General features: G+C 43.6%; 2 protein-coding genes across 2 annotated transcripts in view; one reads left to right on the plus strand and one right to left on the minus strand.

The window, feature by feature from the left end:
• The window catches only part of LOC126542443 (gamma-tubulin complex component 4-like), a 52,943-nt gene extending 36,855 nt beyond the window's left edge, over positions 1–16,088 (plus strand). Inside the window, exons 10-14 of the mRNA XM_050189514.3 lie at positions 3,434–3,539; positions 4,818–5,004; positions 6,001–6,135; positions 8,553–8,669; positions 11,044–16,088. Coding sequence (XP_050045471.2) covers positions 3,434–3,539; positions 4,818–5,004; positions 6,001–6,135; positions 8,553–8,669; positions 11,044–11,181 — 683 coding nt within the window. The 3' untranslated portion in view covers positions 11,182–16,088. The remainder of the gene's footprint in view (positions 1–3,433; positions 3,540–4,817; positions 5,005–6,000; positions 6,136–8,552; positions 8,670–11,043) is intronic.
• LOC126542445 (protein fem-1 homolog CG6966) overlaps positions 14,511–23,243 on the minus strand; it is a 42,882-nt gene continuing 34,149 nt past the window's right edge. The window contains exon 8 of the mRNA XM_050189515.3: positions 14,511–21,379. Coding sequence (XP_050045472.1) covers positions 20,888–21,379 — 492 coding nt within the window. The 3' untranslated portion in view covers positions 14,511–20,887. The remainder of the gene's footprint in view (positions 21,380–23,243) is intronic.

Here is a 23,243-nt window from a genome sequence, read left to right on the forward strand (position 1 = left end):
ATGCTGTCTTCCACGCTTCCGGGATCTCTCCTGTGCTCCAGACGTGATTAAATATGTCCAGAAGTGCTCGTTTTCGTTCATATGGCAGATTTGTCAGCATCTGATTGCTGATCGAATCGGGACCCACAGCACAGCGTCTTCTTAATTTGCTAAGCGCCAAATCCAACTCACGAAAGGTGAACGGCGTATCCATGGTATGGAATGCTTCAGATAACAGAGGGTTCGATACTCCTGCTGATCTGCCAGATGTGTATACGTCTGCAAAATCTTCTGCAAGGGTTTGCAAATCTTTTCCTTGTTTTAAAGCAAGTGCTTCGAATGGCCTGTGTAGGCGAATCTTTCCGGATAGGCTATTCATTACTCCCCATATCCTTGTCATGGGAGTAAACGCCGATAAACTCTCACAGAAAGCAGCCTATTGAACTCGTCTTAATCTTTTTGTGTGACGACGGATGACAGCGTTTATCCTGTTGTATTCAGTTTTCGCAGATGGATTTCCCGTTTTTCTCATTAGTTTTCGCTCCGCTCTCCTACGCGCTGCGCAGAGGTTCTTTAGTTTCAAATCAGGAGTAGGGAAATGATCTGGCAGTTTCAACATTGAGGTAGCCACTCTTTTGCTCCGCAGCATATCTGCGAACAGCTCACCAGGGGATTCGTCCAACGCTTCTCTGTATGTGTCCCAGCGGGTCACAGCACAGAATTGTCGCCCAGCAGTGTGAAATCCGGTGATGTTGGTGAAGATCGGAAAGTGGTCACTGCCCATCCTGTCTGGGGCCGTTGTTGACGATACGACAAGGTCTGTAGAATGGATCACGAGGTCTATGGCACTCCATGAATCTGGTGGTCTGAAGAAAGTCGGTTTGCCATCGTTCGCGATACACAAGTCAGCAGCTTCCGCGGCTGTGACTAGTTCCTTGCCTCGGGAATCTGCAGTCTTATCTCCCCAAAGCGAATGATGTGCGTTAAAGTCCCCACAGATTATTATAGGAGAGGGGCAACGAATGCAAAGGTCCTTTATGAATGACTCCATGGAGACCTTCCTGCGCGGACTTATATACACCGACACCACACTGAGTTTTCGTTTTCCTAGGCACACTTGCACAGCGGTGACTTCCAAGAAGGTAGAACAAAGGTCTTGCACTGGTAAGGTGACGTGAGGTATTTCTCGCCTGATGTATATCATCGCACTTCCATTTGCAAATGATGTTATACTCGGATTTCCATGTCTGATATACCCTGGGATCGTCCTTCCATTTGGGAGACCGGCCTCCGAGAGGGCTAGAATTGGTATAGGTATGTCTCGAAGGAAAAGGCTGAGTTCAGAAAGACGCTGTAGAATACCGGCGCAGTTCCATTGCATTATTAAGGGCACTTTTGGACGACGGAATTGACCAAGTGGGCGAAACATTGCCATTATGCTACTGAGTGTATGTGGAAGTAGAGCAGAGTATTACTGACTCAAGAGCCAGCACTGCTTCCAGCATATCCTTCGTTGAACTAGCAGGCATCTTCGCGACGTGGGACCGTAGTGCCGTGAACAAAGCGCGTATCACATGCTGGCAGTTTTCCTGCTGACTGTTGCCAAGTGGTACTTGAGGTCGGTTTACTGCGGCCGCGTAGGTGCGCTTTTCGGACTCTTTTCGAACAGGTTTCTCAGCCGCTGTGACCGTTTGCGTTGACTCAATAACTTCGTTTATCGGTGTGAGACGCGGGAAATGAGATGCGTACTCTGTTTCCAAACCAGTTAGTTGTGGCGCTCTGGACGTCTTCTGCGTGTTTGATGGTGCGCTTGCACTCTTTGGACCCAGAACAAACATCTTATTTCTTCGCTGAGCAGCTGTCCGCGCCGGGCATCGACCGTAGCTAGCAGGATGGTCACCGCCGCAATTTGCACACACAAAGTTGTCTTTACTTGCACACGTCTTAAAGTCATGAGGTCCCCCACAGCGCTTGCACCTCTGTTCCCCACGACAGTACTTAGCGATATGTCCGAAGCGCTGACACTTAAAACAGCGTGGTGGTGTCTCCACGTAGTCGACAAGCTCGTGTCTGGTGAAACCAAGGTTGATCTTCTCCGGGCGTTCAGAATTTGGAGCAAATGTGAGAACCACCGAGTTAGTGCGCCTTGACTCCCATTCAGATGACGAGGTTTGGACCCGACGGATGATTCTTCTTGCATGGAATACTCCCTGAGGTCTCAGGTAGGTGAGCAGCTCCTCATCCGAGTACCATTTAGGGACTCCTCTAACAATGCACGTGTTTTTCATATAACTGTGTGGGACACGGGCAGATATGACTATGCCACCGATATTCTTGGTCGCTAGAAGGACGTTGGCTTGTCCTTCTGTCTCTACATTTAAGAGCAGTGCTCCCTGTGCTGTGAAGTGGCTCTTCACTGGTGCTCCACCGAGAATCGTCTCAAGCTGAGAATACAGGACAATAGGGTTTACTTGCCTTAAATCATCTCTTTCGGATGTTGCAGTGATTAACACTGGAATGCCCTCCGCCCTGTCTTTACGATGGCGCACAATTCGGAAACCACCCTCGTCCATGTCGAGGTCTGAAGCGTTCGCCACGTTGTCGTCATCGATGATAGTTGACTCGTCTTCAGATTCACCAGTGTCTTGTCGCTTGCAGTCAGGCTGGCTTGTACAAACCAGCTGGCGTTTCTGACCCGGTGTCAGCCCTTGGGAGTTCATGGCGGGGTGCTCGTCGCTGCCAGCTTGGTTCCTTCTAGCACCTTGTGAGGCGGCGGGTGGCGCAGCACCCGTCGGTCTCCGATACGGAAGGTACCTTTTCGAGTCGACAGACGTCTTGAACCGTTCTGATCAGTAATATTACCAGAAAATAACGATAAATGTAGGCAGAGCTACTCAGACAGGCTAGCAGCAGGTTCTTCGTCTTCTTCGTCTTCCTGTGGATTAGTATAATGTTTGCATTCTTCTAGTTTCTGGGACCCTTGCAGTCAATAGAAACTTCGTATAAAGATCCGCCAGTTTTCTAAGCATTATGTCTCCTCCATCTTTGATTAAATCGACTGTTATTCCATCTTCTCCTGCTGCTCTTCCTCGTTTCACGTCTTGCAAGGCCCTTCTGACCTCATCGCTAGCTTTAGGAGGAGTCTCTGTATCCTGTTCATTACTGTTTCTAATGGAGGTATCCTGACTCCTCTGGGTATTGTACAGGTCAGTATAGAATTCTTCCGCTTCTTTTACTATATCTTCGAGATTGCTTATGATTTCATAATCATATCTTCGAGACTGCTTATCTTTCAGGGCATACATCTTGGTTTGTCCTATGCCAAGTTTCTTTCTCACTGATTTCAGGCTGCGTCCATTTTTTACAGGAGAGTTATTGTAAGTCGAATCTGCTTGACAGACGAAAGTGCAGACTGCTCATCACATTAAATGATAGTGGAATGTCTTTTCTGCAGCACAGGACAGCAGTCAACCACCTTTGGCTGGATGGGAAACAATAGGCCTGAGCTACAAGGTGAAGACGCCTCTGCATGTGTTCTTCACTCCAGCTACCATGTCAAAGTAAGTCCTGTGGAAAACACTGGTAAGGGCAGTTTGGCAAATGAGCTCTGTGTCACATTAGTTTTACAGATGGCCACTTTAAAGCAAGAGCCTTTTCACTTCCTTTTGTTTTGTGAGAACTGCATTAAATTGTTTTTAACTGTGTCTGTAGCATGAATAGTTACATAGTGAAAAAAAAAAGGAGAGGGTAGAGATAAAAAATAAAGTTGTATTAGATCAGTACAAAAAGTACTGTAATACTTATCTGTGGCACTTTGTGGAGGTTGCTATTTTGTCCACTGCAGATTTTTAATATATCGCCGTGTGAGAACTGTCGTTTAGCTCCCACGTATCCACAACATCTTTATGAAGCTGAACGTCCAACAGTACAAATGGATTTCTAATGCCCTTTCGCACATGTACGCGATGTGCTTTATTACTTCGAACAAGTTTCTTTATATCGCAGGAAGTATATAGTGCAATTCAATCTGTTCAAATGTATTACCTAAAGAAGCAGAGATTACTTGCATGACAAATCGAAATGTCCAGGTGGCTAGCTTAAAAAATTCACGAATTAGCCTTTTAATTATTTACTGTAGGATGCATGTTACAATTGCAAAATTGAAATCGAGTAGTAGTGAAGTCATGTTTGTGTAGCGGAAACCCTAAAACTAGCGCTGCTTTCAAAACAACTGTCCCCAAATTTCCCTAAAAAGTTCATTAGTATTCCAGGTCACATTGTTCCAAAGTGCTTGATGCACACTTTTGGGAAACTTGACTGGAATGCCAGTGTATTTTGTAGCACACTTTAAGGCCAGATATCTCGAAAGTAGTGCATCTTATAATTTCTGCTAAGCAAACGACAACTCAGCTTCAATTTTCCGATTGCAGTATGTACCCTAAAGAGAATAATCAAGAATTTCACTTAGTGAACCTTTTTTAATTACCCACAAAAACATAGTGGTACCTTACGCAGGTAATTTCTGCCTATTCCAGAAGTGCACCTGAAAAGGCAAGAAGAGCACTATTTGTCACAAACCGTTTTTAAAGAAATCGATTCATACCAAAAAAGAACAGGTGGTATATTCAGCACAAGCAAACTTGAAATGACATTGGTATTCTTATTTTCATTGGTATGCATCTCCCACGGTGCTCTGTAACAAAATATCTTAGCAGTGTTTCATAAGAGCTGGCTCAGTTGGTGTGAAGCCTGCATCTTGAAACAGCGTGACGAAGAGGACAGCAGAGCAGAGCAGGACGACACAAGTGGCGGCATCAGCACAGTTGGCTGTCTCGCAGGTACTCCCGGCTGTTCCGGCTGCTGTTTGGCTTGCAGCGGGCCCAGACCCTCCTCCAGGAGTGCTGGGTGCTCCAGTGTAAGGTGGCACGCACGGGACCCCTGCAGGGCTGTCCCCTGATGCGGCGCATGATGCAGCTGCGTGCAGAGATGGCGCACCTTTTGGACAGCCTCCAGTACTACCTCCAGGTAGACCAGTTCCCTGTGGCTCTTTTTCAAGTGGCGATTTCCTTCCTTTGTAGGTGTGCCTTCTCCTGTCAGAGCAAGCATGCGCAGCACTTGAATTTGCAACTGTGTGCTCAGTAGCAAAATGCGATGATCCACTGAGCAACCGCGGCAGGATTTGGTAGTTTATGTCCTCTGACATACAACCAGTGTCAAAAGTTTACGGATTGCAGGATCTGTGTTGAATTTGCAAGCAATAATATCTAAACCCATTAATAACCAGTTACGCAAAGGAAACAGTCAGAGCTCTATACTACATATCAGTGAATGCTAACTATTCCTTTCTCAGTAAATGCTTTGCTTCTTACAGATAGAGCTATAACAAAAAAAAATCGACAGCTCTGAAAAGATTGGTTGTTACCATGAGCGATCTAATTTTCACAATGATATAATTTTCATAATTTTACAAATAGCTATTCATTTGCAAATAATTGGTCCTCAGAACAATGCCTTCTATTGTCATAATATGCTCTGGCTTGTCCATTTCGTGAAACTTAGCTCTTGTGCATTACTATTGCAAAACTTTATGCATGGTGGGGAATGCAAAATATTGAGGTTATGAATAAAAACTTACAAAGTCGTTTATATTATTGGAAGTTATCATTCAGTCAGCACACAAAGTAAGTTGCTTTGCTTCATAGGATCTATGCAATGCCACAGTGAATACTGGGATAGTGCAAGCACAACTTAATCTTGAAGTTTGCGGGAGCTTGACTTGTCCCCACATTCTTTTATAAAAATACAGAAACCATCTCACGAATCTTTTACTTAAATCATGGAAGGTTGTAGGTATTCCTTGGTATTTGAAAACTGATCCTTCAAAATTTGGTCTAAATCCTGTATTGTAAGCCACCTTTGCTACGTACCTCTCCAAAGCTGCTGTTTTAGAAGGCACGTATACCAATAAATACATGTAACATGCAAATGTTAATGTAGTCCCTCACTGCTTGTGATGTCCAGGTGGACGTGATAGAAAGCCAGTTGGGTCGTCTTCTTGGACAAGTGACGCAGACTCGAGATTTCGAAGCCATCCAACATCTGCATAACAGTTACCTTGCTTCCCTTCTCAAGGACAGCTTGATAATGCTGAAACCTGTGAGTTACCTTCTCAGTGTACTGACTTGAATGTGAGTCCTGCCACTCTACCAAAATTTCGAGAAAGTTTACGAATTTGGGTTCGCTTAACGCTTTTACAAACATTCTGTCAAGTTTTATAAAAAATACATTATGTTCATAACAAAGCTTTGATCATTGCTCTCCGATCCTACCATTGGAAATCTTCCAATGGTGAAAGTATTGCAAACATCACTTACAGCGTGTACATAGACAGGGACTAAAAGAACGATGAAGACAAGTGCTGACTTCCAACTGGTTTTTATTTTGAGTAACACGCATATATACCATGACACCAAGACAAAAGCACCTCCCTCCCAAAGCATAAAACTGACATGAGTATGCATTCAACATTAAAAGAAACCATGACCGCCTCCTTGAGATGAACGAGCGTGCATGTGCAACCTCAGAAAAGCAAGTTCTTTATCTGTTAATGCACTTGACGGCTTACTAACCAAGTCACCTTCAGCGATCACTGCTGCTTCAATGATAAGTCTAGTGTTTTCATTAGAATGCGTAGCTAAGATACTGGTTTTTTCAAACAATGGAATACAGCCACATTGAGCCACACAGCATTGAGCCTCATGTACATGATCGAAGAAACAAAACAGCTGTTATCTCGTACATTCGTGGGATCTCCCACAAAGTTAAAGAAATAGGACAAAGAGCAGGTATCGATGTTGTTTTCTCGGCTTCGAAAAAACTTGCACAGCTTTGCACCAGAACTAATCCTGTTGCTAAGGGATGTAGGCCTTGCAGTATCAATCATAGAAAAAATGATACGGATTGTTCGAAAGGTGTAGTGTACAAGATACCCCTGAAATGTGGTTGATCTTATGTAGCGCAGACAGGTAGATGTCTCAATGTTAGATTTCAAGAACATAGCAATAAAGTGCGCAAAGGGCGGGAAGGGTTTCTAGGTGGCCATTGCACACAATGCAGCTGTATTCCGCTTTTTGAAAAAACCAGTATCTTAGCTAGGCATTCTAATAAAAACACTAGACTTATCATTGTAGCAGCAGCAATTGCTGAAGGTGACTCAGTTAGTAAGCCATCAATTGCATTAGCAGATAAAGAATTTGCTTTTCTGAGGTCGCACATGCGTGCTCGTTCATTTTAAGGAGGCGGTCATGGTTAGTTTGAATTTTGAATGCATACTCATGTCAATTTTATGCTTTGGGGGGGGGGGGTTGCTTTTGTCTTGGTGTCATAGTATATATGCGTGTTACTCAATATAAAAACCAGTTGGAAGTCAGCGCTTGTCTTCATCATTCTTTTGGTTCCTGTCTATGTACACACTGCAAGTGATGTTTGCAATTGAATACCAACTAGCCCGTACCTAAACCCTGCTTCGGTGAAAGTATGCCAGAGCGGTACTCGCTTCTACAGAGTTTATATACAGACAATTTTCTGAAGCCTGTGACATCGACAACAGAAAATTTGCTTAAATAGTGACTGTGACATAAAAACAGTATGTTGGTTATTAGTATCTGTTGTTTCAAGTTTGCTGCTGATTGTGCACTGTGTTGAAATTTAAATTGGCATTAATATAGTGCGTATGTATTGCTCAAAAAGGTGTGCTCTCAGGACAAGGTCTAAAAATAAATTCGTGCTAACCAACCCCCTCCCCTTCTCACTCATTTCTCCCTCTGTGCCAGTGCCCCCCTCAGCCTATGGGATCTTTACAAATTTTAATGTTCATAGGTTGGCAGGTATGGGGTCCTAATTCTTGCAAGACCAGCTTGACAGAATGTTGATTTGGTTGAGTTAGAAACTGCTAGCCATGACAGATACTTGGTGCACCAATGTAGATGCTTATAAAAAGCAGTGAGTGTCCACCCAACAATTTTTTTTTTGCTTTTGACTACACATTTCTAAGTGTTTGCATTTGCGAGAAAACATTAATTTACAAGGCAGCACCACGTTTTCATTCATTCATGTATGCTTTTCATGCACCCTCAATGCTAGTGCTTTTGACTAACAAAAGAATAAGGTGGTGTATTTCAACTGTGCAGGTATATTTCCATGATGGAAGTAAAGATATATGGAATCGATACTTCTTTTCAATATTTCCAATTGGAGGACTGCACTTCAGTAACATTCCTTTGTGATTACTGTGATGAGAAGCTGCTTAAATATTTCTACAGCCTAGTGCCCACAATTACATTTTGTGTGTTGTATCAAGGAGCATCATTGAAGCATAGCGACTACTTCGATCGAGGGATGACACTGCCCTACACTTAACAGGAGGAATGTCGGGTAGAGGTACGCTTGTAAATACAGCAGTAATGATCTGAAGGCCCTCCTCTATGTTCTAACTTCGCATAGTCTTTAATTATAATTTCTAATTGCTTTTCTTTTGACAAACCATGAATGCATGTCTGTCATGTTGTTTTCAGGTGCATGACTGTCTTAGGTCAATTCTTGTCCTGAGTCAGTCTTTACGTGCCATCTTTCCTGAAACCAAGGAACCACTTACACAGAGGCAGTTCTCACAATACGAGAGCATTGAACAGGCAAGGAGTGCTGTTTACTTTCATAGGCCATTGCATAGCATTGCCTGTTGCTGCGATTTCATAAATTTCGGAATGTCCGTAGGCTCTCAGGATGCCAATGAAATGTTGCAAACGTCCTTGCTGTTGAACTTCCTTGCACGGTGATGGAGCAAGGAAAAAATGTGGAGGTGCTGCAGGGCCTCATTAATGAATGCATATACTTTGCTGCTGATATGGTTGGAACCATTTCCAACTTTCTGTGTGTAATGCAAGGCATTAAGAAAACACTTTCGTTCAGAGCCAACAGCAATATCCATAATTTAAATACAGACAAAATGCAGAAATGCTTTCATTGGATATTCCTTAAACCAATTAGCAATGATGTTTATTGCATTTGATTGAAAGAGTCATGTTTAGAAACCAGTGGTAACGAAATTTTGACTCAGGTGCTCAGATGTTTTACAGAAAGGTAAGCCTAAAGCATGATTTAATTATTTTTTATAAAGGTAATTAAATTTCAAGAAATTGAGACGCCATGCTTACAAGCCTGTAACCCAGCAGTAAAAGTTTACATTGCAATTCTGTAATCTGTACATAGTAAAAAAGCATTTAAAGAGACAATAAAGAGAATAAAACAAGTGGAGTTGTATTAGGAAATGATCCTTCTCCAATACCAAGAAAGCCACTCTTACCATGAGGGGAAGTGTCGTAAGCTAGGTAAAACATAAAAACAAAAGACAGATAGCAATGACGCCTTGAAGCTGCACCAGGTTTCTGTGGCGTCATACATTTTGACGGCACCTGCTTTGGCCTAGTTAGTTGTGCAGCAGTGAAAATGGGCTACACTACTCTAAAGGAGCTAAATACTGAACTTAGCATGTTTAAAGAACATTTACACTGCCATACCTGTCCAAGTATGAGAAAATAGCACTTCGAAATTTATGACGTCACACCATTGCACTGCTGCCAAAGTTACGGCACGAAAATTAAGAAACTATATGGAAGTTTGCCCTTTAGTTCCTCTTAATTAAAATGGAATTCTAGGATATTCTTACAGTCTAAACTGATTTAATGTTTCGCTTAAGTGCCCCTTCAATGCAGGCAAACATTTGACATTAATACACATTGTTAAAGCTAGGCTAATATTTCGGTGGTGTAAAATAAAAAAAACTTGCACATACAAGGTAACAAAAGCACGTAACTCATAATTTAATATGTTATTTTTGTTTGCTTTAAACTCTAATAATAGTGCTTTGCGGAATGTTGGCATCCGATTGTGTTGTTCTTATTAGATTGCAGACTTGCCATTTAAGTTCTTAACATTATATACATTTTGTGTAATTTCTTAAAAGTCTTTAGAGCTTAAATTAACATTACATGGCCATTAGTTATGAGAACACAGTTTTATTGCGATAGCAATTATATGGACACTCCAGGCACATTTCCACCGTCGTTGTGATGTTCTGTATAAAGTCCAAGCGGGATATCATTGTGGCCATGCACAGTATGCTGTGGGTGTGAGTGAAAGCGTGCGAGGGTGTGTTGAGGATGGTGACTCGCTCTTGCACGTGCCAGAGAGAAAGGTAGGGAGGAAGTGCGCCGTCTTCCATCGCACTCAATTCACCGGGGGGGTTCTGGCAACGGCTGCGCATGGTGCGGCCACGTGGGCCCTATCTGCAATGGGGACAGAGTGCGTTGAGTGCTAATAGCTTAGTGTGCGCTGTGTTCTCGCCGCTTTGTTGACATTGAAGCGAAAGGCAGCACAAAGGTCAATTCCCTCGATGCTGCTGCTTCCGCGCTTCCTCAGGCCAGCGTTTTCGACGAGTTTCTGCAGTCATCGAGTGGCATGTCAGTGGCATGCGATGTTGGCACTTAGGCTGCTGCTGCTTGCTGGCTCAGGCAGCACATTACTTGCAATGCGAAATTTGAAGGACCGCTCAGCGCCGTTCGATTGGACATTAATGCTTCCGCATTCACAACTCATAAGGAGTGCTTAGGTGTCCTCGGACTTTTTTATTTAAAACACAAAAGCACATGCAATGCTGGCGCTATTGCAAATGTGTTTAGGTGGCTTCAAAATTTGTCTGAAAACTTCTGTTTAATGTATTTGGATAGTAACTGCACAAGATAAATAAAGTGTTCATTTTACTTGCCTTTAGTTGCATTTAGTTTAGTTTTGCTTAGTTTAGTTTTACGTGTTTGCAAGTATTGCAGTGTGTAATTACTGTATTTTTACTAAACACGTTGATGCATTGCTCTAATGAAAAGTGGCTCACCTTAGGGCCAAACTTTGCAACAGCCATTCCTTAACAAGTCTTAGTGATAGCTCTTCGTGTTTGAATATGTAAATTTAGAGCCTAGGTTGTGTCTAATGCTAATGTTATGCTTTGTGCAGGAATTCCAATGTCATAAGCAGCTGCTTCTAAAAGTGCTGTCTTCCCTGCACAACAAGCTCTCTGAATCACAGCCTTCCCAACTGCTGCTGCGCCTGGACCCTGGCTGCGTACCAGCCCGCGCGGCAAATGCAGTGTGACATCTCAACCCATCAGAACAGAATGTGCCAAAAAGTTCCACCACTAAACACGTGAATCATTTGTTGTCTGAATTCTAGGTATAAACCACACCGGCCGCATTTCGATGGGGGCGAAATGTGAAAACACCCGTGTACTTAGATTTAGATGCACGTTCAAGAACCCCAGGTGGTCGAAATTTCCGGAGTCCCCCACTATGGCGTGCCTCTTAATCAGAAAGTGGTTTTGGCAAGTAAAACCCCATAATTTAATTTTAATTCTAGGTATAAAATTAACTGCAAAAGTTATCAATTCTCACCTTTAGCATTTGTTTCTATTGCTTATGGGTCGTACATTTGGGGCATAGACACTTGCCTTATGGACTGTTCTCCCATGCCAAGATTGTGGCTTTTGTGGCAAACTTTTAAACCTCAAGTTGCAAATATGTAGGGGCCTCGCTTCAACAGTTTGTGTGCTTTTCCGCTGCGTAAAGGCAAATGCAGAACGCACCCATTATATTGCAGGAATTAATTCTTGGCCTCCACATTATTGTCTCAGTATATTCTGTCTCAGTCTGTCTAGACAGTATATGGTACATCCTCTGTGCTAGGTCCCATTGTCCGTTTCTGGGTGGATGAATGCTGCCATATATCAGTACAAACATAATGCTTGTGCTTGACTTGCTTTGCCACTAGAGGCACTTTCATATGTTATGCCACAATTTATGTAGTTAATGCAAAATTGTGCTTGAGATTCACCACATAGTCTTGTGTTTGAACAGCACAAACATTTTATTGTGATAGCAATTGTGTGGACATGAGAGGTGCAAGAATGCCACCGCCACTGTAACCACGCTGTTCTGCTCAATTGTACATTTGCAGCTCACCTGCAGGCTGTTAGATGGCCTCCAGGAACGCAGAGTGCATTTGGCTGCAACAATGACGAAGTGAAGTTGACGCACTGTCAACGCTATGCTCAATCACCTCAGTGGGAGATCCAGGGCAGTGTTCTGCCTTCCCCTGCTGACATGAGCATTGTGTGCACGCCACTATAAGCATGCTAGCCTTTCTGATGAGCTGCTGTGTGCATGCATTGCTCTGAGCTGAACGGGCAGTTAAACATCAAGCTAAGCTTATCCAATAGTAGTATTTCACAAGGCACTAACTAAAGCCAGTGGTTGCCTGTCAATCTCGCCTCATGCACCACCGAGGTTAAGGTCTGTATTAATGCCACTAGCGAAGCTCTTCATTACGACACGCCCAGTAGCTGCTAAGGCACTGTTCCTTCCACCCAACTGGAGTTGCTTTATATGCTGCATTGCACCAGCGTGTCGCACCTGTGTATTGTTTGAACACCGTCCGAAAAGTTCAAGTGCAACACTAAACTTTGCTATTGTGGTCAATGCTGCCGCTATCGCTACCCTTTGGGCTACATTGAAGAAATTTCTTTTTTACTAAATAGCCCATAAATTACAGTTCTTATATTACGCCTACGGTGGGAAGGAATATGTCAACAAAATTTAATTGTAGCTGTAGTCATGAGGAAGTCAGTCAACTGTGTTTTCCTAATGACAATGAAAAAGACAGAGAAGAGCATGGAGCCAAAAAAAAAAGGAGAACCAACACATGGTGTGCCCTCTATGGGTGCTCCAAATAGACCGATTTCAATATGAGTTTCACTACATCACTACAGTAGTAGTACCTCGGTGGACTGAAGGGCAACTGTGGTAAGAAACGTGTCTGTACATGACAAACCTGCTTAGCTCTCGTGATAAAAAAAGGCAGGGAGGTGAAAATAATATTGCAATAGAAGCGAGGTTGAGAAAATTCACTCTCCAGCATCCATCTCGGGTTCACTGAAAAATGCACAATGAAATTGTTCTTTGCCTTCCCCTCAATGTTGCCTTGAATCAAAGCACAGCTGCAAACCATCGAAAACTACTGTCATCACGGCGCCAGCAAAGTTGCTGCAAATGCACTCCAAGCATGATAAAGTTGGGTCTATTACTGTTTTTACACTGAAGCAAAGGGCAAGACAGTGGTGAAACGGGCAACGGGCAACAGCAGCCCCAGTATGAGAGAGAGAGAGAAACATGGAAAGCATGCAGCAGCCAAGCCCTAACAGTGGCAAATGCTGGGCAAGACAGGACAGATACAAGGATGTGAAGTGGCATGTCACATAGGCGCTGAGCAAATCCAGAAATGCAAGCTGAATAGTAAGCACAGGCTGCTGTAGCTTGATGAGAACAACCTGAGGTTTACCTGTGTAACCCAGCAAGCAACAAATGAACCAAAGAAACCTCAGCCTGGAGCCAACATTTTCACAAGGGGATTGTCTTCACAGAACCTTGATGAAAACTAGTCTCTTTGTCATAACATTGGTTGCGAGGCTGAGGTTCTTCGTGTTCATACACTGCTGATCGTTTCAAATCTCTGTATTCCTGTGACCCCTTTCTTTGTTTTGAATTGAATTATGTGGTTTTACGTGCCAAAACCACTTTCTGATTATGAGGCACGACATAGTGGAGGACTCTGGAAATTTTGACCACCAGGGGTTCTTAATGTGCACCTAAATCTAAGTGCACGGGTGTTTTCGCATTTCGCCCCCATCGAAATGCGGCCACCATGGCCGGGATTCGATCCCGCGACCTCGTGCTTAGCAGCCCAACACCATAGCCACTGAGCAACCACGGCGGGTTTTCTTTGTTTTCGTACCCCAGCAAAGACACGTGTTGATCATGTCAACCGGAGTGCTACAGAAGCCAACAAGAAATTACAGCTGCAGTTAATTTTTGATGCCTTTGGCCATGCACACAGAACCTGCAACCATTTACAACAAGAGTAGGGAGCAGTTGGTGCACTTCTAGAAGTACATGGAAATGCTACAGGTTATGAACTTTTGCCCAAGCTTATACCACATGGCAATGTGAACAAGTCTGCACATTCTTTTTTGCATTAAATTCACCATGGCATGTCAAGTTACAATCATTTACATGAGTGGCCTTACAAGTGCTGCAATCAACTTCTGCAGTGTTCGGAAAGTTCATGCCTCGCATGCTTTAGGTGCAGTTGTAAAACCAACCGCAAGTGCACTATAGGGAAAGCATTGATGTGAGAAACTGGACTGGAAATGCAGTGTGCAATAGGCCTCTGCAGGACTTCCAAGTGCAATGTCCTGCAGTCCAACTGTGTACCATGCTTTGCTGTTCGAGTTTAAACTCTGTTTACTTACTGTGTTCAAACAAGGCTAAGAAAAAGAACCTATGCTGCTCCAGGTATTCCAGCAGAACAATGATGTTTTCTAACTCCCCAAGATTTAAGCATCCCTCCATTCTAATGCAGAAACAAACACGTAATGCTCTTAGTCTTTATTTTTTTTTATGTTGACCACACAACGAAAGAAATCAACAATACAGTCATGAAGGAGCAAGTCTAAAATGTTTCTAAAGCGTATGTACAATAAAAATAATGTAAACGTATTCACTTCCATGTCCAGTCCAACATACCGCTCGTTTGCTTCCAGTGCAACATATCCTTTACGGCATCTTGCATCAAAACCTACCATGAAACTGAATTTGCACTTTTTCTCTTTCTCTGCTGTCGTTTAAACCTTAATTTGGAAGCCTACAGTATACATCTTTTGGAAATAGGTAGAATGAAAGCTGCTTTCCAAATGTGCTAAGTAAACTGTCTGCAAGTATTTGAATTCTTTCCGGAAAACAAGTGAGACAGACAAGCAAGCACGACATAATTTCACTTTAAAATTCTTTGTTACAATGAGGGCTTTTAGTAGCATGCCAAGAAACATTTGGGCATGGTGGCTGATGTCTTGAGCCTTTAACACTGTGTGTACATGACCTGTGCCACCATGCAGACGTGTCACAGCTTGCAACAGGTACAGTCAACCACAAAATTTTATGGAACATGAAATCTGTCAAAACGCTGAATATCTGCGCAGCTTCACAACGCAGCCTAGCATTTGTATTTACAGCTTCTACCAGTATATGTGAACAGCATTGTGATGTTCACTTTTATTGAACACTGTTACAGGCTGCTTGGAAACTTAATGTTTTCCAAGATACCGTGGTCCGTAAACTGTTGTGGTTGACTGTACAGCAAACAACGTGACAATCAAAACCTAGCATGAAACTGAATTTACAATCTATTTCTCTGCCTCTGCTGTCGTTAAAAGCTTAATTTTAAAAAATCTACAGTATTAGTTTTCTGGAGAAATTAGATTGAAAGCTGCCTCCCAAATGTGCTAAGTAAACAGTCTGCAAGTATTTCTGTCTCCAAAAAAGTGAGACAGACAAGCAAGCACAAGACATAACTGTACTTTAAGATTGTAACAGCGAGAGCTTGTAGCAGCATGCAAAGGAACACTTGGGCATGGTGGCCAAGGTCTTGAGCCTTTGCCACTGTGTGCACATGACCTGTGCTGCCATGCAGATGTGTCGCACTTTGCAACAGGTAGAGCAAAAGACATGACAGTGTTCGCACCTTTAATGGCCTAATATTGAAGCAAGCAGCCACACTAGTGGGGTGCTGCAGTTTGTAGAGAACAGGAAATAAATTATGATAATTACCTCCACACTGTGCATTCTGGCTTCCCAACACTGGTGAAAGTTCTCTGCGCATGCCAATCATATGATGTGTATATGTACAGACCAGGAAATGAACTAAACATATATGTTGAAAAACATCTGAGAAACAGCATACAATGAAAATTCATGGTAAGTACTCCGAGCAGTGTGATGAAGTGACGCAGCTGTGTGCAAAGCTTTGGCAATAATGAACAGCTGGAGATATAGTTTGCTAAGTTTAAGCTTTAGTTGCCTAGGTTAGCATGTGGTTGTGTGCTAACATGCACAATGCATACTTTTAGTAGTGCATCTTGCAGTGTAGTATTACATCAAAGCAAAAAAAGGAAAGCATTGCACTTGCTTATATGTCAGAGTAAAGTTGCAGTTGTCCAATCAGATTTGGCAGTCGTCTACTGCAATGGTTTGAAACTAGTCCTACTCATTCAAGCTGCAGTTACTTTATGTTAAGCCTTTCAAAAATGAGCAGTGTTTGTTAATGTGGCTTTTCTGACTGATGAACAGACGTAGCACCCAGTTGGTATGCCTACTCGTTTCAGGCCTTGGAGTAGACTTTGGGCACTCGTGTATTTGATGGTTCATGTTTCTTTCATTGTGAGGCCTTCAGACAACTAAATTCTTAGCTTTCATGCATGGTTCTGGAAAGAGCACCTGTTTCAAACAAGTTTCCTCCTCCAATATTTTAAACATAGAAATGCAGGCTAGCCTAATGTGAAAGTTGAAGAATGCGCAAGAAATTTGCAGCTAGTAACAGTGGCTACAGTGGTGCCACATCACGCTTATTACTGTATATTAGGGGTGCGCGAATAGCAGTTTTTCAGACCGAATTGAATAGTGCCAGGAGCGAATTGAACACTTTTCTAATGGCGTTTTTCACTGGTCGATCTGGAGCGGCCGCCGAATTCTTCGAGCGAGCGCTCAGGTTTCACAAATCCGAATTGGCCAGCGGAGCGCAAAAACGCTCCGCTGGAGATCACACAGGAAGTCTGCGTACATGTGACACAAACCTGTTCCGGAAATCATGCCTGACTTCCGCTCTGTACCTTTCCATGGCAACCCAAGTCGCCGTCCCCCGTGCGTAATTTGACCTCTGCAGTCGCAGAGTCCGTCATTTTGATGTAGCGACCGCAAGGATTGTGCATGGACAACGTGCATAGAAGGCTTCGTACAGCACCTGCGTCACCTCGTAATCGCTGTGGTCCGAGCTCTCATCGCTAAATGCGATCTCTGCAGGAGCACCGAACGCAGCCATATTGCGAAGCACCACAATGTTGTGCGTACCAACCGGGTACCGATTTCGCTTGAAGACGGAAGTGACACAAGCTATTTCTGCCCGAATCCGCGCTTCGGTGACGGAGCAAGTGAGAACGATCCGGCGCGGAGCGAGTTGATCCAAAGCGACCAGCAGAAAGCGCGAACCCGCTCCAGATCGACCAGTGATATTCGGATTCGTTGCCACGGAGCAAGAAATCCTGCTCCGAATCAACCGGTGAAAAACGCCATAATAGATTGCGAGTAGTGTACAGCCTTCTCATCAATAATATCAGACAGTTTTAACATCCTGGTTTTCACAAAAGCAAAGTTTTCGTCATTACACTGCACATAATGCATGCTTTACTAAACACACAAAGGAAGCATTTGGAACAACTAAACACATTGTTTGCGAACTCAGGGTTCTTGGGAGAATATGTGGTGATGCATTACATCATATGAGGTTTATAAAGGTAACCTGACGACCAATTAATATCTTGTGTATACTGTCACAACCAGACATTGCACGCCTGCAGCGATGGTAGTGTAAAAAAAAGCACCTTTTCTCTGGTTCGAAATGTCATGGAATATGGTGCCACTGTTGAATAAAGTATGTTGCAATAAAACATACTCTGATTTAATCTGATGAGAGGACAAAGGTGCTGCATATAGAAATCACTGCCAAATGCCGTATCTAAATAACATGTTATGGAGAGTAATCGCGCCGAGCCATGAAATTCTGGCTCACTGAGCGACGCAGCGTGCTGTAGTATGTCACGTCCACTGTGAATGGGATGAAAAATACAGCATTTTTTGCTTAAATTCTATGCTTGATCATGTACAGTCAGTGACTAGAGTATTAGAAAAATATTAGTATCTTCAAATAGCGACTATTGATTGAGAGACTTAATCAAATTATGACTATTCAGTTTGAGAACCATATCAAATAGGACGATATTTGCTTCATTATTCGAAAGTTTCAAATATTCGCACACCCCTACTGTATATGATGTTCAATTATTGTACATGATGTGAAGACCAATATTTAGGACCAGTTATTTTGATGCATGTGCCACAATTTAATGAGACCAATCAAAACGGTGAGTCATGTTTTTTTGCAGATGCAATTTACACACTATCTGCATCGCAACAGCTGCCAAAACAACCAGCAAAACGGAAAAATGTTTTCTCTTTGCAGTTTAGGTTACATAGAGAAAGAGATTACGAGCAACTGCAAGGAGCTTGTAACACCACTTCCCTGTTCATATCACAGCCTATATTTCCCTGCAGGCAAATCTAGGTAGTTCCTTAGCAGTCAACATAATCCATTCAGTGAGGCCATGCTGCGCATCAATGGGCCAATAATAAGATGCGCAATGGTGGCAAGGGCACGATGTTGCCTCTGATACAATGGTAGAACTACCATAAATTCTCAAACACATCTTTATGCAAGTATATTACAAACAAATCTCTTCATTCCTTAGTACATTTATGTGCATTATTGAATCACACAGTGCTTTTGTCGATCAAAAAATTAATTGAAAATTAAATTACTGGAGAGGTTTCTTGTACCAACCATCACCTAACAGTTTATGAAACTGATTAATTTTGGAACAGCTGTATGACCTCACTGCAGCATCTGACGGGTTTGGTAAATGGGTTCAAAATCAGAAGGCGCCAACATATTTTTTATTAAATGTTACTGCCCTTCAATGTAATCGTTTGTAAAGGTAATCCACTTCCATGAATGAGCGCACATACCCTACAACCTCAAAAAAACTATGTCAGCTCCCTCGACACACAGTCGACTTTCTTAATGCAAAGAAGTGGGTAATGTCTTATTGCTCAACCTTCGGAAACTGGCTGAAAAAAAAAAAAAAACTCGTACAATGTTTTCAGGTACACTTGGTTGAGCCAACTGTTTGCCATCGCAGGTGTCTGCATCAGCACTTCCAAGAGATGGAACCCTTGAGTCTTTAGTATGATTATTGCGCTCAACAGCAATTGCACTAAATATAACAAGACATGTTGGCGCTTTGATTCCAAACCATTTCACCAAACTTCATTGCAAGAAGTATTCGACGTGGCAAAATTTAAACTGTAAAACAAGAATGAAGCACACGAGATGAGTTAACGGCACAAGTTTGATGCTCGAAGAAAAGCTCACTGTCAAAAAGAGCAAGCTGGGCAGAGGCCCACTTACTGAGACTTTCGAATACAACACCAAGCTACTTTCTTTCTTAAAAGCCAAATAAATGCAATGTACAAGAAAACAAAATGTGACATAATGCATACCCTGATTGATACTGTGACAAAGCATTAGCAACACTAGCTTTGATAAGAACAGCAGCGGCTCTGGTGTAAATTTCACTTCAAACATTCTGGCCTTACCAAACTGCCATATCTGCACGAATGTAATGAGAGACTTGACATCCCCCCACCCCCTTTTGCACTTAAAAAATTCTGCAAACGCAACCACCAGGTGAGAAAAGCTTTGCAGAAAAGCCAACTTCTCTATGTCCTAGGAAAAATTGCAGGTGTGCAGGACGCGTGCAGCTGTCTGCAGCAACGAGAGACTGCAACAGAGGGTAAAACTGAGCAACAGTACAAAGCAGCCCAACAGCACACTGTGCAACTGCAATGGTGAATCTGGCCCCTTGAATCGGTGCACCGTTTAACTTTTAGGATATTTCAGCATTGAGAAACATGCAATCTGTTACTGTGATGTGTACAAGCAGCAGATTATGCACAGGTAGCCTGGTGCAGGCATGTAGTGCTACAGCAAACTGCATGCCCTGCTATTCTATAACATTCTAAACTCATAAATGCAATTACATTGTGTATTGTTAGTGCTCATTATATGTCAGAATAGTAGAACTTTTTTTAGTCTTCCCAAAGGTCCTCCCACACATATTCGTGCAAATATGGCATTTTACATCTAGTGATGACATCAGTTACAGGTGCACATCGACTGAAGAACCACCAGGAACCAAATATTCTCGGCCAGAACTTTTGCTTGCAAGCAATCTTCATAAATGCGATTGTTGTATGCTAATAACCATGTGATCTATAAAAAAAAATGGCTGTAATGAGCACACAGAAACAAGGAATGAGAAGCTTCGGCAATGCATGTTACCATCAGTTTAATATTCTAAGTTTTTCTTTCCCACGACATTTGCAAATCATTCTCATTTATGACTACATCTAAGCTTCCTGCCAGTTCACGACCAGCAGGATCAGTTTAATACACACTGGCAGTGGCAAGTGGTGTGCTTCTGGAAAAATGAGAGATTTCAAGTAGTAGTTCGCATCTTTCTCACTGTCAGAAAAACTGCCGCATTCAGATGAATAGCCATTCTGCATCACCGGATTGTCATGAGGCTAAGTTCCTTTTCTCTTTCTTACTTTTAGAGAGATCCTGGTTATCACAATGTCAGGAGTTCGTGATATGCCCTCTCCTTGGCTGCATCTACCAGGCTATCTGGGCAGCTTTTCACCTCTTCACCATGGCACGCAGAGCTCTCAGAAATGCCATTAGCTATGGGCTTTATAACAATCAATGGAATGGGAACAACTTAGAGCTCCTCTACTCAGAGAAGCTTTTCATAGCTTTGTCTTACAAGTCCAAGAAGGCAACTCACCAAGCACACCACAAAAGAAGAAACAATCTTTCAGCACAGCCATTAACTGCTTTCAGAACACCTTTCTTACCACAATGAGCCTGACTTTTGCCTCCACAGTACAATAGCCACACAAAGACCCTGGCAGTCTCTCATGCAATTCTATGAACCTAGGACTGGTTGGGAAAAAGAAAATGACTCGCAGAGAACAGACGAGGAGAGGGGGATAAAGGCATCACACGTGCCTTGCCACATTGTTCAGTGGCTTTGGATGAAGCTCTCCAGCTGGTGAGGCACCAGTCCTTGGAAGGGCAGCTGAAAGCGCACAATGGCACGTGCACACAGACACTGCAGGCCAGTGTAACGAAGAGGGCTACAATCCACCAGCATGGGTGCATAGTCCAAGGGTGTGCGACCGGTGGCATCAGTGTGGTCTAAGTGTGCACCACGAGCCAGCAGCGCAAGCGCTGCAGCTCGCGAACACGGTTTGCTGCGTGCTGCGACGTGCAAGGGTGTACGCCGGTCATGATCAGTGGCATTGGGGTTGGCTCCAAGTTCGAGCAGTAGACGCACAAGAGGGGGTGCCGGGAAAGCCTCCTGGCAGACTGCGCCCAAGGCCTGGCGGCTGGCTGGTGGTGCACGACCACACGCCAAGTGCAGGCATGTCTCGCCGCGAGGGCCTCGCAGATCTAAGTGCACCAATCGGTAGGCGGCACGTCGGAAGGCATCTTCCTCCATGCTGCTCTGCGACTGAAAGATAAGCAGTGAATGTCACAAAATGATGTACAGTCCACAACATCCATCAGCACATGTATGTACATGTTTCAACTTCAGTGTGCTTGCGTTCCTTAATCAAACTGGCAGTGATACAGCACTTGACCTTATCAAGAAGCATCCCTTCATTTTTACTTTACATCTACTCTGTGTGCTTTATACTATTTTACACAACACCTCACTTATGTTAGAAAGGAGAAAAAATGCCATATTTTCTAAACATTCCATTCTTTTTTTTTCTTTAATTCTCTTCTCCCTTTGTCATTGCATTGGCTGAGACGTGACTCGCACACCGTGCGATAAAAAAAAAGAATGGAATTCGGAACGTTACCAAATGTGAGCACACATCAGCAACTTTCCTCAGAAGATCACATTCTTTTGTTGCTGTTGATTTCTTTTATACTAGTCTCACCTTAAAACTAAGATAGCACACTTTGACCAGTGTGAGGAAAACAAGACGAAAGATGAGAAACATGAAAAACACAGACGAGCGCTGGTCTTTGCACTAAGATGACAGCATTCCAAAATTTACTGCATTTATCAGCCTAGTGTTCTCTACGACATTGAGGGAGAGTGTGTTGCACAGTGAAGCCTCGATATAACAAACTTAAGGGGACTGTGGCAATATGTTTGTTATTCTGAAAGGTCGTTTATACAGTCGAACCTGGCTATATTGAACTCTCAAAAAAAGCCTATCAGTTTGATACAGAGCATAATTCTATATAAGCCTGCAAAAGAATTGGACGTCATAAATGCACTGTCGGGTTCTCCTCCTGTACTCTTGGGACAAAGGAACGACAACACAGTAGTGCAAACAATCACAAGGGCATTTTATTGCACCTTTCATAGATCAATGCCTGCTAGCCGAGTTGCTATCCACAAAACATGCCGATGGGCGCGCGACAAATCTAGAAGTCTGACTCACCGCGACCGGATAGCGAGCGAATATGTTCGCCCCATGCTGGATCCCAACGCCTGGTCGTTCGCGCGTACGGTCACGCGAACGGTGGCGCGTTCGAAGGCGGCCACGCGAGACGGTCTCGCAGAAGCATGGATCGGCGCACGTGCGGCACGGCACGTCAGCACTGCTTGCTGTCCCGAACCAAAGAGAGCAAGCGCCTTGTCTTTCGGTGCCCAAGTAACCCCACCTGTCAGCAGCATTAGCAGCGCAACACTCGCGCCATCTCTCATACTGCGCCTCAACCACTCCGACCGACGCGGGCGCCAGGCCACGCGAGCCGTGCAGGAAAACAACATATCAGGGGACGCGTGAGAGTCGCGCATCCACCCATCCCCCCAACCTTAAATCACTACATATTCCGGCGAGACATGAGACACGGTCTAACATCAACCCATGCTTCGCGAACAAGGTGGTACAGTCGCCGACCGTTTATTCGGACCTCACGGGGACTGCGGAAATGTCCGAATAAACAGGTGTCCGAAAAAGCAGATTAAGAAAAAAAAATGAAATCCTTTATTTCCACGCACTTATTCGGGCTCTGCAGTAGGCTTGAAGAAATCGTGAGTGCGCCGTTGCACGCTGTTCCGTTTACGCGCAATCAGATAAACCTGAATCTCGGAGAGGGTCGAACGGTCACTATAGGCGGCTGAAAGCACAGTCACTGCTTGTGCACATTCCGCATGCGACAGCAGCGTAGCACATGGTGCGTCATCTTCCGACTCGGAGTCATCGTCCGGCGGTGCAGCATAGAGAATGGGTGCAGCAGAAACCTGACGAATGATCTCGCCGTCGTCGAGTTCTGCGCATGTTAGTACAGCAGTGTCAGCACCTGTGAAACTCTCAAATGAGACGGTGTCCGGAATCGCAATGCAACCACTG

The sequence above is a fragment of the Dermacentor andersoni genome, chromosome 2, assembly GCF_023375885.2.
Source record: "Dermacentor andersoni chromosome 2, qqDerAnde1_hic_scaffold, whole genome shotgun sequence".
Taxonomy (NCBI): domain Eukaryota; kingdom Metazoa; phylum Arthropoda; class Arachnida; order Ixodida; family Ixodidae; genus Dermacentor; species Dermacentor andersoni.